The 18,063-nt window shown below is 37.0% G+C and overlaps 1 protein-coding gene across 1 annotated transcript in view; it reads left to right on the forward strand.

Annotated features, from left to right (window-relative positions):
- The window catches only part of CWC27 (CWC27 spliceosome associated cyclophilin), a 124,400-nt gene extending 108,330 nt beyond the window's left edge, over positions 1–16,070 (forward strand). The window contains exon 14 of the mRNA XM_084305641.1: positions 15,661–16,070. Coding sequence (XP_084161767.1) covers positions 15,661–15,823 — 163 coding nt within the window. The 3' untranslated portion in view covers positions 15,824–16,070. The remainder of the gene's footprint in view (positions 1–15,660) is intronic.
- The last annotated feature ends 1,993 nt before the right edge of the window (positions 16,071–18,063 follow it).

Below are 18,063 nucleotides of genomic sequence, written 5' to 3' on the forward strand. Positions count from 1 at the left end.
GCAGCAGAGGTAGATTTGACAGAACATGGTTACTCATTCTGAGCTGAAAGTCTTACCCAGGACTTCACATGACAGACTTCTCCACAAAATTTAGTGAGGTGTCTTCTGCTTGGAGACTGAAAACTAAACGTGTGACAGCAAAAGACCCATCTGGAAGTAGTGTCTACTTGGTACTTCCACTCTAGATTACTGGATATGCCTGAATTTGGAAGTGAAAACACTGCACAGGTTACACTTAATAAAGAACACTGCTACTCACCTTCTTTAGCATTTGGACTTCTACATATATTTTATTGCATACATCTGGCACCTAGTCAGGTTGTAGTGCCACTTTGGGACCATGATTATAACATCAAATAGTTACACCTTTAGTAAAAATCAAGTTTCAGTCCAAAAAATATTATGGCAACTGTATATAATGAAATTGTTGATGCAGATCCTGTGAACATGACATAAAATATCTTCCACAGAGATAATCCAGCTGTGAGGATAAAAAAATCCAATGCAGTCAAGTATATTCAAGGATTGACTGCTTTAGTCAATTTAGGCAAAATCTTCCTCTTCAGATAGGATAAAAATGATATTTAGAACTCTGAATTATTTTCCTATTAAGTCATTCTCCACTTAAAAATACATATAGTAACCGTATCCTAATCCAACTATGCATCCAGGAATAAATACTAGAAAGTTTGTAATGCTGTCTATGTATTCTTATAATTGCCACTAATTTATGGAAAAGGAACACTGACAGACAGACTGCATTGACAGACAGTGATACATAATCTCCCTGACAGAAAGGTAGCTGATTTGGGGCTATTGCACTTTCCGCTCTAGGGTTCTTTTAGGATTCTAGCTTGTCATTCCTGTTATGAAGTGTATGGGTCAATTTAATGATGGTTCACTCTACTTTGTTATCTGTTTCCAAGAAAGGTAGAATTAGATCTTCTGCTGCTAAGAAATGAAACATTTTCCCAGATAACTCATCCTTCTAAGAAATGTCTGTTTATTCTCATTATCAAAAATACTGCTGTTCAGTTGGTAAGAGATTTCATTTCTGAAGCCACCAAGAATACTGATTAATCATAGAGTTAACATCAGAAAAGGGCCAGAAGGGGACCTCCAAACGTAATTACACCATTTCCATAACCCAATGGACAATGTATCGGCAGTGCATTTTTCTTACTGTTAGTCACATTTATTCACTGGAAGTCCAATGACAGAGATTCCTCAGGCAATCTCTTGTAGTGTTTAAATGTGCCTACTGGTACAGAATATTTGTATGTAATCCACTCTTCCATGTGATATGAGTGGATTCTAGAAAACTGTTCACTGTCTCTTTTTCAAGATGCTTTTTAGCACACTTGAAAATAATCACAAGCTCATCTCTTTCAGTTGGACAAAAAAAGAAAACTTTTTAGTCTTTCTGCAGAGATTATTCTTTCTCAATTTGTGATCATTCTTCCTGAGTGGTTCATCTCTCTTTCAAAGCATGAAATTCAAGACTAGATACAAGTCTTTGTCAGTGTTGAGTGAAAAGACCACTTTATTTGTCATTGTTTCTTTTATGCCTGGTTTCCAACCCATTCCAAGCCACAGATCTTTTTCTGCTGAATGGTTGCCTAATCTGTCTCTGTCCTGTACCCATGCTGTTAATTGTCCTTGTTGAAATTCAGCCAGTGCGCTTTCTGAATTGTATCCTATTTTTCGTACTATAACTAGTTTGCCAAAATCACGTAAATTGTAAATACTCCAATAAACTTTAATAGAATCATAGAATCATTAAGGTTGGAAAAGACATTCAGGATCATCTGGTCCAGCCATCCCCCTACCACCAATATCACCCACTCAACTATGTCCTTAAGCGCCAGGTCCAACCTTTCTTTGAACACCCCCAGGGACAGCAACTCCATCACCTCTCTGGGCAACCCATCCCAATTCCTGACTACTCCTTCTGAGAAGAAATGTCTCCTCATTTCAAACCTAAACTTCCCCTGGCGCAACTTGAGGCCATTCCCTTGTGTCCTGTCACTGGTTATCTGCAAGAAGAGGCTGACCCCCAGCTCCCCGCACCTTCCTTTCAGGTAGTTGTAGAAAGCAATAAGGTCTCCCCTGAGCCTTCTCTTCTCCAGACTAAACAGCCCCAGTGCCCTCAGCCGCTCCCCATAGCACTTGTGCTCCAGGCCCTTCACCAGCGTCGTAGCCCTGCTCTGGACACGCTTGAGCACCTCAATGTCCTTCTTGTAGCGAGGGACCCAAATCTGAACACAGTACTCAAGGTGCAGCCTCACCAGAGCAGAGCACAGGGGAACAATCACCTGCCTGTACCTGCTGGCTACACTATTCCTGATACAAGCCAGGATGCCGTTGGCCTTCCTGTCCACCTGGGCACACTGCTGCCTCCTGTTCATGCAACCAGATCCCTTTCCTCTGCAGAGCTTTCCATCCACTCTGCCCCATTCCTGTAGCACTGCATGGGGTTGTGACAAAAATGTAGTACCAGGCACTTAGCCATGTTGAACCTCATCCCACTGGCTTCCACCCATCGAGACTCTTCTTCAAGACCCTTCTTTCAAGACCCTTCTTCAGAAAACTTCATATTGCACATGCATTCTATAAACACATTCTTCTGTGTTAAAGTCATAAATAGAAGTGAAGTAAACAACCCCACCAAATTTATTATTTCATGCTTGACACATGAAGCTTGACACAACAGTGGCCATCTACTTCTAAACATAGGGCTCTCTAGCTGATTTTCCACCAGCTTTATATCCTTATGAAATAGTTGTTTGTTTGTTTGTTTGTGGTTTTTGTTTTTTGTTTTAATCTATACTTTTCCAGGTGGAATACCAGTGTTTGTGGAAGTTACAAGTTCTCTGCTACAGAAATTCACTTGTAATATACCTAACCAAAATTCTGGACTATTTTCCACTGTTCTCACTCTGATCTTTGAAAACCAGTGTAGACTTCCTGAAACTATTAACATCCCTACATATATTTGTGTTCTCATGAGAGCTTAACAATCCTGACAATTTCTGAGCTGGTAGAACTTTCTGTAGAAAACAACCCACCATTTTCTCTCTTTAATGTTCACCTGATTGCCACATGAGCTTACCATGTATCTGTGAAGGTTTCCAACTGTTTGTGCATTCTCACAGATAAAATGCATGAGAAGTTTTATGAACAAGATCCGGTAGCATTCTTGAATACAAAGCTTAGTTGTTAAGATCAAGAAACCTAAAACTCACAAGGAACAGCACTCCATACAACCCAAAAATATATATTTATATGTATATCATACACTAAAACAGTCAAAATTTAGAATTTTGTATTTCCTGGGTGAAATCTTAGGTGTTGGATGTGAACTTGATCTTTCAAAGAGAGAGATCAGCTTTTTCCTTCCACATAGAACACTGTTATAGCTGTAACTATAAGAAACTAATGTAAATGAGGCAGTCACTTAAGTATTTTAGGGATGAAGTCTAGGCTCTGAAATTTACTCTTTTCTTTTGATATGAAATAACTAAAAATAACTAAATAATAACTAAATAAATCTGTTCAGCTTTCAGATAGACTGTGGGACAAGAAAGAATAAACAAGGTGGGAATTTGGAAAAAAATTATGTTTTTTTTTTCACATTTTCTCAGTTTGAAATTATTGTATGCTTAGTTACCTTTGTTGAGTCTGAACTTAGTGAAGAAGTCAGATCAAGTGATGTTCACTTGATCATTAATAATTTGATCGTTATTCTGAATGTTTCTTAATTTAAGGGGTAGGGGAAAAAAAGGAATATTTTTAAATCAAAGTGAGTAAGTTAATGCTTGAAAATACTTTTCCAAGTTACAGTGAAAAGGATATTGTGAAAATTATGTGAGTATAGGTCTTGCATTTCAAACAAGGCATTCAATATCTTGCCTTATAGATAGTGTTTCATATGCAGGTTGTTTACTGATGTTGGCTTGGCCATTGTCAGTTATTTGTGACAAATCTCATTTAAAATAGTAAAGACTAAAAATTAATTTAATGGAACTGTTCATTTAAACTGTTTAAAATCTTGTAGCTCTTAGAGGGCTTTTAAAGATACCTCCTTGGTCACAAAAAGCTATTTTGATTTGCACAGTGCAAATCAAATTCTATTCATAAATCTGATCACCTGATTATAGCCAATAATAAAGGGCAGGGGTCTGTTTAATTGTTTTTATTACTGCTTCTTTGGACAAAAATCTCAGTGAAGGTCAGTGCTAACTATTTAAAGTGCAGCCCAGTTTATACACATCAAATCCTATAATCTTTTCCCAGTTCTGAATTTTACAAAACTACCCCTGACGCCAGTTAAATGTTTTAACAACATTGGGTGCAAATGTTAAGTTCCTTCTGCCAGGACATTCACTGCAATTTAACTGTAAAATTTTTTACCTGGTTTGTACAGAAACTTTTTTTTTTGTACAGAAATTGTTTTACTCTAGAACAAACAAAATCTGTACATTCAGTAAAGGCATTCTCTATCCAGAATCAATAGTTATGTCCTTTACTTCAGAAATGTTTTCATTTATAGTACAAGGAAAAATTCTCTCAAAATATTTAATATCAGTGTCAAGGAGAAATCTGTTGCAATCAGGAGTAGGAACACAGTATTTCATTTCTTTCATACTCTTCCAGTAAAAGGTTTTGTCTCTGAAAAAGATGTGTGTCTAAAAAAAAAATAAGTATCAAGACACCATTTCTCCAGTGTCTGCTCTAGAAAGTAGGCTAGAATAGGTTTGGTTTGGTTTCCTTTTTTTATCAGAATAGGAATTTCAGAATCAGGAAAATGTTGAAGCCAGACAGACTGTTTTTATATTACAGAATTTCATTTGTATTAAGAACTAAATCAATGATGCACACTGTTAATATCTACTCCACATAAATCTGTTAATGTCTTCCACATTTTATTTCCAGTACTTCTTATTGTATACATCTGCTATTAAACTTTGCATTGTGAAATCCTTCTGGATAAACACCTAAAAAAAATGGTTATATTTCTTTCATAAACCTAACCTTTTTATATGTATTTTCTAGAATGCTGTCTCTTTCTTTGCCATAATACCTTACAGATGATTATGAAATATGGCTTCCTCAAGATTATCACCAGTCTCTGCAGATTCAGCTGCAGAAGCTTAACTGTGACAAACACAGTAAGCTCCTGAAAACTAAGCAGCAGTCTTTTTCACATGCCGATGCTAGCTTGGGGAACGAAAGAAAAAGTGCTGCTGTAATTTATGCCAGTGAGGCACAAAGATGGATTAAAGCCATGTTAGCTCCCCTCCTCCCATACAGATTTGAGCCAACGTTCCTCCACTAGTCTGGAAAAACTGGCTCTATGTTAGGGCTCTCCTGCTAAGGCCATTGATTTACTCAACTACATTTAAGAAAAAAAAAAAAAAAAAAAAGTTGACAAAATACTTACTTGATTGTTACAAAGAATAAGTGCATGCCAGAGGTCTGTATTAGAAACACATTGGAAAGAGGGGTTTCTTTTCTGTTTAGCAAAAAGATTAGTGTTTGTTTGGGGTTTAGCATTGTCAGTAACTTTTAAAGGGAGAAAGAAAAAAAATCCTCCTGTTCTAAATTGTTTTTCTCCAATTTTCTCTCCACCTTCTTCACCCCTCTACTGCTAGAATGTGGTCAAACCTTGGTATGTAAATGCTAGCTGCTAGCCCACTGCTGAGCAGTCAGTAATTTTGTATTAACGGATTGTTCTTCTGCTGAAGTTATATATTTATTGCTTCTAGCTGTTTAGCATGCCTGAAAAACTCAGGGCCTTTGGGGTGGGCTTTTTGTTTGTTTATTTTTTGTTAATTCCTCCATGTTTTAAGTTTATTTGGATTAGGCATCTGGGCCTGGATTCGACTACTGTTTGACTTAAATTCAGAGATGATCCATGCTTTACTCAAGGGATATCTAGTATTTCATTTACTGTCTGGAAACCTTACATTTTATTTATTGCCAGCAAACCTAGGGAAGAATGAAGAAATAATCGTCTAACTCTTTAATAGCCTAGCTTAAGCTTCCTGGATATTTACACACCTTTATAAGCACCCCAACTTCATCTTGTTCAATGACATGATTAAATTGTGTGGATGTGGACATATTCAGAATGGGAAGAGGGAAGGACAAAAGAGAAGGGAGGGCATCCAGAAAATGTTGAATGTTAAGTTATGAAAATCAGAATATTCTTATGTTAGATACACTCTTCTCTCTTTCCCCTCCCTCCTACCTTCTGCTCTGGTGATACAATACTGCCTGACTGTTTGTGTCAACCTGGGGAGGCAATTTGCCAACTTCTGGAGTATCAGATACTGTACAAGCTACTGCCAGAGACAGGATGCTAGACTGGATGGATCATTGGTCAGTTCCGGTATGGCGGTTCCCATGTCCTTGTAGTAAAAGCTGTGTAAAGTTTTTCTACCCTGGTACACTGTCTGGAACAACATCTGGAATTTACATTACTGTCTCCCATACCAACCTACTCTACCAGGAGCAGTTGTCTATTTAAAAGCACCCAGCTTCTTTCATCAGACTACTTAATATTTTTGTGAAGGGCATAAAGATGTACTGTAAATATTCTATATAGAAATTGTTACCAAATAGATACTAAATAATAACTGGATAATTGAGTATTATTTTTTTAGTAGAAAAAATGCTTTAAATCAGAAGTCATCATGGTTTTACATATTTCTAATTATTTCTTACCATGAGAAAGCCAATCCAATTTTCCCCCAGTGATTTTATTATCTTTTGAATTGGATTATCTTTTTTGTAGTTACGTTGATTTCCCCCTAGAAGGTTACTTACAATTAAATCTTCTTTCAAGAGAAAAAAAAAATGCTTAGCAACATCTTGAAAACTGGAAAAGGATGCTCCATTACATTAGTCTTTATCAAGAATTGCTTACTTTGTTGGTAGCTTTGCAAATACTGAAGGGTTTGTTTTTTATTTTAGAACTTGGATATCCCACACTTAGTGAAACTACTGCTTTTTTATTATTTTCACAGTGAATGTTTTGGGCAAAAATGAGGATGTAGCATTTGTAATAGTATCTCAAGAAAACGGTATGTTAGAAATATCTGCAAAAGTTTCATTTCATTCTATGTGGTAGGCCTAACAGAAGAGTACAGTCTGACTTTGTAGAATATGTTTATTTATTTATAATATTTATAAATCATATTTTTATCAGTTTTGCTTGCTTAGAATTGAGGAGATTGTGCAATAACAGCAATAGTATGTCACCTCCATTGTTAACATCCAAGTGCTGAAATACTGGAGGCAAGTAGTACTCCATTGATACAAAAGTTAGAAAATACTCCTTTCAGCTCTTTCAGAAATGACATTAACCTCAAAATAGCTTGGAGGGTGGGAGTTACGAGTGGTATTTATAACAGTGGTAAAAAAGGAGTATTGTCGTGATCTTAAATTTCAGTATAAATTCAGTCTAATTTCAGTTTAAAATCTGTGAAATTACATATGAATATCAATACTGTATATACGAATGTAGGATAGTGCTTAGTGGTGCAGAGACCATTTGCTAGCGGTGTCCACCAGGGACCAGTACTGGGTCCAGTGTTGTTCAACTTACATGTATTCCTCAGCGGCCTGGATGATGGAGCAGAGTGCACCCTCAGCAAGTTTGCTGACAAAACAAAGCCGGGAGGAGTGGCTGATACCCCAGAGGGCTGTGCTGCCATTCAGAGGGAACTCGACAGTCTGGAGGGTTGGACTGAAAGGAACCTCATGAAGTTCAACAAGGGGAAGTGCAGGGTCCTGCACCTAGGGAGGAATAACCCCAAGCATCAGCACAGGCTGGGGGGTGTCCTGCTGGAGAACAGCTCTGCAGAGAGGGACCTCGGGGTTCTGGTGGACAGCAGGCTGACCATGAGCCAGCACTGTGCCCTTGTGGCCAACAAGGCCAATAGTATCTTGGGCTGCATTCAGAAAAGTGTTGCCAGCAGGTCAAGGGAGGTGATCCTCCCCCTCCCCACAGCCCTTGTGCAGCCACACCTGGAGTGCTGTGTCCAGCTCTGGGCTGCCCAGCACAAGAGGGACATGGAGCTACTGGAGTGAGTCCACAGGAGGGCTACGAAGATGATGAGAGGACTGGAGCAGCTGTTGTACAAGGACAGGCTGAGAGAGCTGGGCCTGTTTAGCCTGGAGAGGAGAAGACTGAGGGGAGATTTAATTAATGTGTATAAATATCTGAGGGGAAATTATCCCTTTTCAGTTGTGCCCAGCAACAGGACGAGAGGCAACAGGCACAAACTGAAGCAAAGGAGGTTCCAGCTGAATATGAGGGGGCACTTCTGTACTGTGAGGATGACAGAGCACTGGCACAGGTTGCCCAGAGAGGTTGTGGAGTCTCCTTCTCTGGAAATACTCAAAATCCGCCTAATGTCATCCTGCACAACATGCTGTAGGTGATCCTGTTCAGCGGGGGGGTTGGACTAGATGATCTTCAGAGGTCCCTTCCAACCTTGGCCATCCTCTGATCCTGTGATTCTGTATATACATGGTATATGTATACCATATACGTATATTTGGAATGGTATAGATATATGTATATGGTGTGTATATATATACCATATATGTGTTATATAAAAATATCTATACCATATTGATAGAATCACCTAGGTTGGAAAGGACTTCTAAGATTATCAAATCCAATTATTAACCTAGCACTGCCAAGTTTACCACTAAAACATTAGTTCCTAAAACATTAGTTCAAAAACTAATAGAAATTGATTGAAACAATCTTATCTTGACATATAAATACTTCCGAAATCAACTTAAATATAGCAAATTTCTTTATTTATAGCAATATTTTTTTCAATGTTTTTCTAATGATTTTTTATTTTTTTTTTTATATTGGTATCTTCAGTAGAATAACCAATTGTGTGAATCTGGATAGATATGACTAACAAATCTTGCTAGAGAAACAAGATTTGAGAAACAGAAAATTTTATGAAGGCACAAAAAGCTTGAAGGACACATCGTCTGATTTTTGGTGTGGTCCTTTGGGGACCCAGAAGTTGGACTTGATGATCCTTATGGGTCCCTTTTTACTTGGATATTCTATGATTCTCTGACAAGTGATCTGATTACTTGGGAAAAGAAATGGGCAGACAAGAACGTGGAATTGTGGAAACAAGCAGTGAAACAAGGAGAAGACAAATCTGTTAGTGGTGAAAATCACAGCAGAATCCTGGTGAACAGAGGTTTTTACTGGGGGGTGAATTTTGAAGTGAAATGAAACCAGGTTAGGCAAACTAGGTCCAAACTGGAACAGTATGTGTGATACAGTGGAAGGTTTAAGTATCAAGGACTACAGAAGGGTAGGGGCTTTCATAGATAATTTAGCACAGCTCAGACACTATGAATTAATGAGACAAAAAATACTCATGGAAGTTTGTTTCTTACACACATTTTTTTTGTAATAGCAGTGGCTGTGTGAAACATTGAGAATTAAAGAGAAGAATCTCTGTTTGAAACTTTCTATAGCACTACTTAAATTGTTAACACCCTTTAAGAATCAGAACCTGCTTCAAGTACTTGGGAAAAAAACTTCCTTTCATAATCAGTGAGAGAGAGCAATTTTCATTACAGAATTCCTTTTCATGAAAAGAGGGATGATGGGTTAATCTCTTATACTAAAATAACAAAGCTGGATAGTGAGATAGGACAGAAAAACTAAGAACTTGCCTGCAAGATTTGTGTTACACAAAGCACTTAAGGGTGGTTGCAGGTTTCATTAGACGTACATGTATTTTCTCTGCCCTGCTGGACTATGTTTCCAAAATTATTTGTAAAGCTTTTGGACACTGTTATGCAAGGAGTGGTGACAGCAGGCTAAGCCAAAAAGCTTGTTTTGATTGTAGCATCTCAGTTCTGAAAAAAGTGAAAACCAGTTTAGATTTCAAGTTCTTTCCTCTTTTACAATTCTCATTGTTTTATGGTTTTAACCATAACTGTTTTTGTCCTGTTCTCTTGTTCTCTTGCCTTGGTTTAAAGTTTTTGCTTGTCAGCTTTTAATTGACATTTTTCTTCATTTTATTTACATTTTGGTCAGTCTCTTTTTCTCTGTTTTTGTTTCTAATTCCTACCCTTTTTTTTTTATTCTTTACCTTCCTCAGTTTATTTTTCTTTTTGTTCTCTGTTTCTCAACTGTCTCTCTTCCTGTGCCACCCACTACTTTGTTGGAAGTGAAGAGAGTGCCAGTGAGTTCATTCTTCCAGAATATCTAACAAGTTTTTACCTTGGGAGCAAGATCTCATTTGCTTTGATTTGTGCATTCACTAATCTGTTTTCTCACCTACTCATATGAACTACATTTCTATCCACTGCCTATGTATCAAGTAATTAATGGGAGGAAAGTGTTATAATATTTCCTAAATTAATGTTTATGGTTTAACAAACACACAGTATTTGAAGGAAAATGTAAGTTGCAAATAGAGTATAATGTAAGGGAAGCTTGACTTTTTTTTTCTAAGTATATGGAACATTGGTCATAATTAAGAAAAGTAGGTAACATGTTACCTGTATGTGATGTTGAATTCAGAAATGGTAAGACTGATAATTATGGACTACAGTGGTAAAATTATTAATATTTACGATTTGAAAGGTCTGGCTAAGAACTTTATCCTTACTGAAAGAACATTCCTTTCAACTAAAAGCTAATCGTCTGCAATTGTTTCCAACACTCCCACTTCCAAGCTAAGATAACATTCTGTGTGCCGCTCTTATAGGCTCCACCAAGAGCCATCTCTCCACATGGTCACACGTTCACAGTTTGATTCCTTCTTAGAACTGTGGCAGCCAGCAAGCTAATTAAGGATCTGATCCCTCCCAGGGACAGATACTTGGCTTTGTTAACATACAAGTGATCCTCTGGAGTCCATACCTCCCAAGGATGGGCACCTGGCTTTTCTAACATTTAAATGATTATTTTTATAGTAAAGGAATTACTTGTTTAATCAATTTAATCTGCATTTAGAAGCAATGTGTAATTTCTGCTTGTGTTACGTATACCAGTTTAGATGTACTATAAGTACATCTAAATTTTACATGTGTTACATTTTATGTAACACACAGTTCTGCATCTGAAAAGTGAAAAGCTGTGCATTTCTTTTCTCTGTGCCTGTCAACTGCAGAAACAAAAAATCTGTCACCAGCTGCCATGCATTTTGCAGGTATTTCTACATGAGCCCTGGCTGCAACTGCTTGAGAACTTACTGCCTCTCTGCCAAAGCTACTGGCTACTGTCCCCATAGCAGAGTTGGCAGAATTTAACTTTTGTCCACACCTGTTGATGATTTGCTGTAAAGTCCAGCTGCTTAAAATGCTGGCATAGGTAAGAAAATGTCCCAGGCTCTCCACTGAAGTGGCTGAGTTGTCAGAGGGAGTGCCAAGTACAGTAAGTTGTGAAAGGAAGGTGGGCAGGTAACAGCCAACAGCTCTGTCACATTGATAGTCAAGTGCAAAATTAAGCAGTGTGGCTTTGAGTTTTCATTCAGTTAAAGTCACTGATTCATGCAGTGCATTGTAGGTGGAGATCAGAGTTTCATCGCTAGTGTAAAAGCAGTTACATGTCTTCCTTGTTACTGCTGATATTGAAAATGATTCAGCTCACTGATTACCCCTTTGGTTTCTCCCAAAGGGCAGTTCTGGAAAGGTCAGAGCTGTTTTGATACCAGATTTCTGCTTATGCTACACTTAACATGACTGCCACCTGTCAGCAGCTGACATATGCTTCAGATCCAGTGCATGGCTCACACATCTCAAAATCTGTGTATCATATCTTTTCTTACAAGTACCATCTCACTATAGTAGTTCAAAAGAACATGTTCCATATCCTGAATAAACTGGTTGAGCCTGCCTGGAGAGCACCATGTAGGTGGGGTTCAGTCTTTGCTGCCCAGTTGGCAAGTACAGTTTTGTCTACGCTAGGTTATTAGACACACAGTTTAATCGTACTGTTTTAGTTCTTGATTGTTTTCTAGTCTGCTGAAGTGGTTTGTTTTTAGCCTTGGTTGCAGCCAACATTCTCCCACTTGTTACCTCCCAGAAAGCAATCAAACAGATCACTAAGGTAATGTGTTAGTTTAAGGACATCTAGGAGCTAGTCTGCTACAAACTGTGGAGTACTCTTGTTTGCCAGCTGTTGCAGAAATCATCTGAGAATGAGGCCAGGAGCATATCTGTGTACCTTTTGAAATCTGTGCTGTCTCTGACACAAGCTTAAATGTGTTCAGGTATTTCAGTCTAAAGTACCAAGACATTGCATTTTTGGAATGAGAAGACAGCCAAGTACTGAATGTCATTCGAACATTGAAACATTGAAATGAAGAATTGCAGATAGTGGTATAGATGCTGCCCCAGTACATGGTATAGAACGATGCTTAAACTGTATGATGCTGTTGTCTGGCCAGGATAAAAATTAAACCTGTCCAATAATAAATGCATGCTAAGATAGCCAGCTCCCATTTGCTACACTCTTAATAAAAGAGGTTAAAGAAATGAATTTAAGTTTATTTTTTTCTTCTAAAGAAAGTCAACAGTTTGCACATCTAGGTACTTTAAGCGTAGAATCATCAGTTTTGGTAAGCTTTTTTATTCAAACTATTTTTGAACAAAAAAGTACTAAGCTGCAAAACTTTGTTATTTGAGTTTAATTTAAGAGAATTTGAGTTTAGTTTAAGAGAAATTACACCTTTCATCCTTTACATTTAGAAGAAAAAATGTATTTCAAAGTTGTATGTCTTAACCAGCGTGTAAGATGAACTATCAAGAACTATCTGATGAACTGTCCGCTGGTGATAAGCACAAGTTGGATGGTAGGTTCCCAAAGCCCAGAGATGGAGTTAGAGTTTTCATCACAGTGACTGCAGAAGCACAACTGAGCAGGCTGAACTCAGGAGCATGAGGTAGGGAAGAGAGCTATAAACTGAACAAGGAAAACTCTTAGGCAACATTTATTTGTGGACTTACAGCCCAAACACAGCAATTAGTAAGTTATGCAAGTGCAAGCTTTAGCTGTAGGAGCTTGAGTAGGATTACTTTAAATTCAATCAATTAATTTAGAAATAATTAATAAATAGTTCCCATGTTTCTGGAAAAAAAATAGTTTGAGGTATGATTTAGCATTTACATTGATGCAAAATATGTATGCCTGTGAAGATGTGTTTTGTAAAAATAAGCTGAAGTTAACATCAGAAAAATATTTTTAAAAATCTTCAGCATGGTCTTGTGTTTATTTTGCTTTACCTATGAGATGTTGCATCTGAAATTCTTTCAAGATGCAACAAATTCTTTCAAAGATTATCAAAAAACATCTTAATATTGACTTATTTTTAATCACAGCTGGGAACCCTTCACTGGAAAGTTATGAATAGGAGTCAGAGACCGTGACTTCTTTCAGCCCTTGGAAAGGAGTGAATGTTGCATAGTCTATATCTGCTGCATCTGATTTCCAAACTACCTGGCATACAGTATGGTCTGACCCAAGAATTAGAGATGTATTTATTTTTAATTCCTATTAGATGTATCCTACAAGTGTGCTATGTCATTGTTTGAAAACCCAAGCTAATGAAATGGTAAAGTGAAAGTACACATCTATATGCATTCATTAACATCCTCTGAAACCACTTACTGAAGAATGACCCCATCTCTTTGGGACTGTATTTTAATTCAGTCTAGGATAGTCTGATTTGCTGTATAACTATACATATATATATATTTATGCGCATCTTTTATAAGTTGAGAAGAAATATGACAAATGCAGAAAGCATGTTTACTAAAATAAATTACTTCAGTCCCTCCAATGTGAGACAATGTTTTTATAATTAAACTGCAAATACGCAATCATGAGTCACTCTGATGGTACATTATGTTACTCTGAATTGCAGATATGACTAAGAAAATAAGTTTTGGTATTACTAGTACATACAGGGTTATAAACTACTGAAGTTCAACTCTTAAGTATTTTCAGAGGACGTGGTAATATGCAGGCATGCTCTCAGTGCTGTTCAGTGTGAGATTTATGGAGCTCTCATGTCAAGAATCGATTGTGTTGAAAAATCTGAATTATTGTTAAGATTTTTCCAGAACATTCAAACTCCTGTAGTCTGTAGTTTTGAATTTTGTCTGATTTTTGTCTGAATTCTTTAGCAATCTACAATAACTGATCTGGTTCTCCTCTCTCCCTTTATTCATGGAAATCTATACTAGAGCTCTTTGAAAAAACTGTTTTATTCAGGACCTCATAGATGTTGTGAGGGTCTGGTAATACTTCATCAGCAACAGAATTTTCATTCTGATACTGATTTGTTATTTGTGGATTTTCTATTTCACAAAGACTGTACCAGTATCTAATGCTGATATGCTTATATTCTCTTCAGTATTGTTGCTGTTAATAGTAGTTATCCCTCCGAAGTCAAAGAAATTTTTGTAATTGATTAATACAAAATCTAAACTTCAGTTTTGTTTTGTTGTTGCCTGGGCAAGTTTTTATGCATTGAAAAATTATAAATTCAGTTGTGGGGGAGTTAATTTAAAATTGATTTGAACAATTTGTTATCCTGCCCCTGGTTCATAAGTAGCAGCGTTAGTACAATTGTAATCTGAGGTCTTAGTTGAGTGGGTTTTTAATTTAAAATAGTGCAGCTGTGGTCAAAAGTGTTAGTTTTAAGCCAAGTTTTGATACTGAAAACCACATCCCATGATACACAAAAGTAGCTAGGTTGTCAGTAAAGATCAAGAGGTTTACAGTCGGTCAGCTTGTTATGAGCATCTGTAGTGTGATTTTCTTCTTTTCTCTTCGCCTTTCTTTGTGTTTAGGTAGAAATGATTTCTCTCTTCTTGAACAAAATGTTTAAGATTTTGTCCAACCTAAAACTTGTATTTTTCTAACATCTTCCATATTAATTCCCACTTCAGTGAGACTTACTAATAAGGCCAAAGATGATCAGCCTGAGGCTTTCCTGGCACTGAATACAGCTAACAAACAGATTATTTTGACTCTAGATTATGAAGATATGGTCAAACTACTGGGAATTTGCTGAAAAGGGGAAGTATCTAATGGGGAAGATTTCTAATCAACAGTTTAAAAAAAAAAATCATTAGTTTAGTCTGCTACTCAAAAAAATAAAAAGCATGATCTGAATCAATTTAAGATGGAACAGTAGGACTTAAAGCATTCCCTTGTTGATCTTCTGTGTGCCTACTTTAAGCGTTTTCCATGCAAGCTCTTCCTTTTGCATAACTGTAATGGTGAAAGGAAGTCCAAAGTGACTAATAGGAAAACTTGAGAAACACTCCCTGTTCCTGGGAAAATTATTCAGTACATTTGGGAAGATATGTTAAATAGAAAAATACAAGACAAGACAGTTCAGTGCCTGAAATAAAATCCAGCAGAGCAAACTCTAGCCGTATTTTTCAAAATGGGTTTTCACAAAAGTGGTTTTCCTGTAATATTACAGTTTACCGATGGAAGGGGGAAAAAAAGAAAACTTGGATCTTTTTTCTACACAAAAATAAATAAATCATGGGTACTCAAATCTTGCAATATGTATCATAGTTGCAAATCATAACTATGTTCTTTCACTGCATTTGAGCCATGTTGTACTTGTTTTGTAGGATGTCGCATGTACTTCAGTTTGAAGATAGAAGCAGAAAGGTGAAAGATGCAAGCATGCAGGATGAAGACACTTTTGAGATCTATGACCCACGGAATCCTGTAACTAAGAGGAGAAGAGAAGAAAGCAAGAAGATAATGAGAGAAAAAAAGGAAAGGAGATAAAATGTATGTAATCCTAGCCAGAGCTGCCTTGAAAAGTGACTGCAATAAAGCACTGGCTCTTTTGTAAGCTGTAGCTCCTAAAAATATCACTTGACAAGTGTGAAAAGGAATCTCTCAAGAACCTGTTGTGTGGTTTTGAATCTGAGCTATCATTTGTTTCTTAAGTTGTGCAGTAAACTGCTCTCAGTGCATTCATTATCCAAGCTTGCTAAAGTTTTTTATGTACTTAATAAAACAGCTGACTTCAGTTTGATCTGTACTTTAATTATGATAATCACCATCAAGAAGTTTTCAATATAATGAATGAGAATTTGTCTCAGTAAGGATGAAGTTTTCTCAGTAAGGATGAAAATCCCATCTGCAGGCTTTGGAGATATTCTGAAAGTATAATTTTATTTATTTTTATTATTTTTTGAGAAGGCATATAAACATTACAGCAGTAACCACTGACTTCCTGAGCCACTGTCATTGATTTAAAATGATGCAGTTGCAGGATTGCTTAGAATGTTTCCAGCTTTCTTAAACAAACTAAGTTTTATTTGAGGATTTGGTTAATTTTTCTTAATTTTGAAATACAGATTCCATTTCATATCACAGCTTGGGATACACAATTTGAGGAGTATTATTTCACTAACAGTACCACATTAAGCAACCATTATAAGTTTAGATTCTCTTTTCGTTAAACTGCTACAATACTAGAAACCTCCTATTGGGAGAATTTTCACTGTAAAGTAGCTGGTAATTAAGGTTGCTTTGTTAATTAGTCCAGTACAAAAATTAAAGATCTAATCAGTCTCATTGAAAATGTAACCCTGTTTTTAACAATTTTTTTACCATCTAAAAATGAATAGCTTTTGAGGTTTCCAGAAGATCGCATACCTCCCACAGATTTCCCCCTCCCTCCTCCTCTGGGTGCTAATACCTTTTGCAGAAAATAAGGATTTCCACTGCTACTTCTTTACAGAATTTTCTGATGCCACAGTAAGCTTGGAGAGAGACCATATGGGCAATAGCTAAAGAAGAGGGACACAAAGTGAGCAAGGTCATTAAAAAGTGTGACCAAAAGAGTGTTTTGCTGATGTTGTTTTTAGAACACATTCAGTAAGGTATGGTGTCTTTATCAAGCTGCCACTGCCAAATTTCTTGATAGGGTCTGAGGTGTGAGGTACATAAACCTGCATTGGTGGGTTAATATGGCCCAAATGTCAGAGGTTAGATTAATGCACACTATTGCTTTAATGTGCAGTGTAATCTGTGAGATAAAAAGAAAAGTTGGAGGTGTGACATGATATCCTGTATAAAGCTGTCATTATCCTCTTCTTAGGCTGAGTGAATTATACTGTACCATGGTGTAAAGAAGTCAAGAGGGGTTACATTCTTAAACACTGCCATTTACAACCTACAAAGTCAAAGCTATTTAATTGTTAAGTAATTTTCTACCAGGCTTTCACCATCTTCCAGGAATATCATACATGTACATGTATGTCACATGCCATGCTATCTCGATTCATTGCTTTGCTTGTAGAAAAAATGCAAGTTTTAAAATAATTGTTAGAGGAAATTAGTATATCAGATCCCCACTCTGATGGGATGGGGGAAGAGAGGGAGGATATGTGTATATAAGCATGCATGTTGGCAGAGGAGGTCAGGACAGGGAAAGTGAGGTCTAAATCCAGAAAGAAACTTGAGTGCCAGTTCCAGGAGACAGCAACTGCTCCTGTAATAGGAAAATGTTCTAATTAAATAATATTCCTGTAAGCTGAAGTAGGATGTGTGAGGCAATGAACAGACAAGTTGACTAACAACCCGTTTAGCTGAATGGTAGTTTTTTTGCCAACTCCTGTGGCAGGTCTGATTGTACTGTATTTGATGATTCACATTCTTAAACGCTATGCAAGCACAGGGTTTTAAAAGTTTAACTCAGGGTTTAGAGTAGGAAGAGGTCTGAAAGGCTAGTCCTTGCAGATGCAGGACTGTGATAACATCACAAGAACAATGAAGTAACTTAATGCCGACATCTTCTAGGTAGGTGAAGTGTGTATTGAAAATCAGTATACTTTTTTTCTAGAGGTACTTTACCTTATATTATTAATGGTACAGTTGAAACCGAATGTGTTATCCGTTAAAGCTAATTTTAAGCATTACTGTGTTACACTTTGTTCTAGAAGAACACAAAGGCCAGACACAGTGCAAGGATGCTTACCCAAGCAGCAGTATTTCCTGTGTCTGAATTAATATTG

This window comes from Netta rufina (assembly GCF_964035555.1).
Source record: "Netta rufina genome assembly, chromosome: Z".
In the NCBI taxonomy this organism is placed as follows: domain Eukaryota; kingdom Metazoa; phylum Chordata; class Aves; order Anseriformes; family Anatidae; genus Netta; species Netta rufina.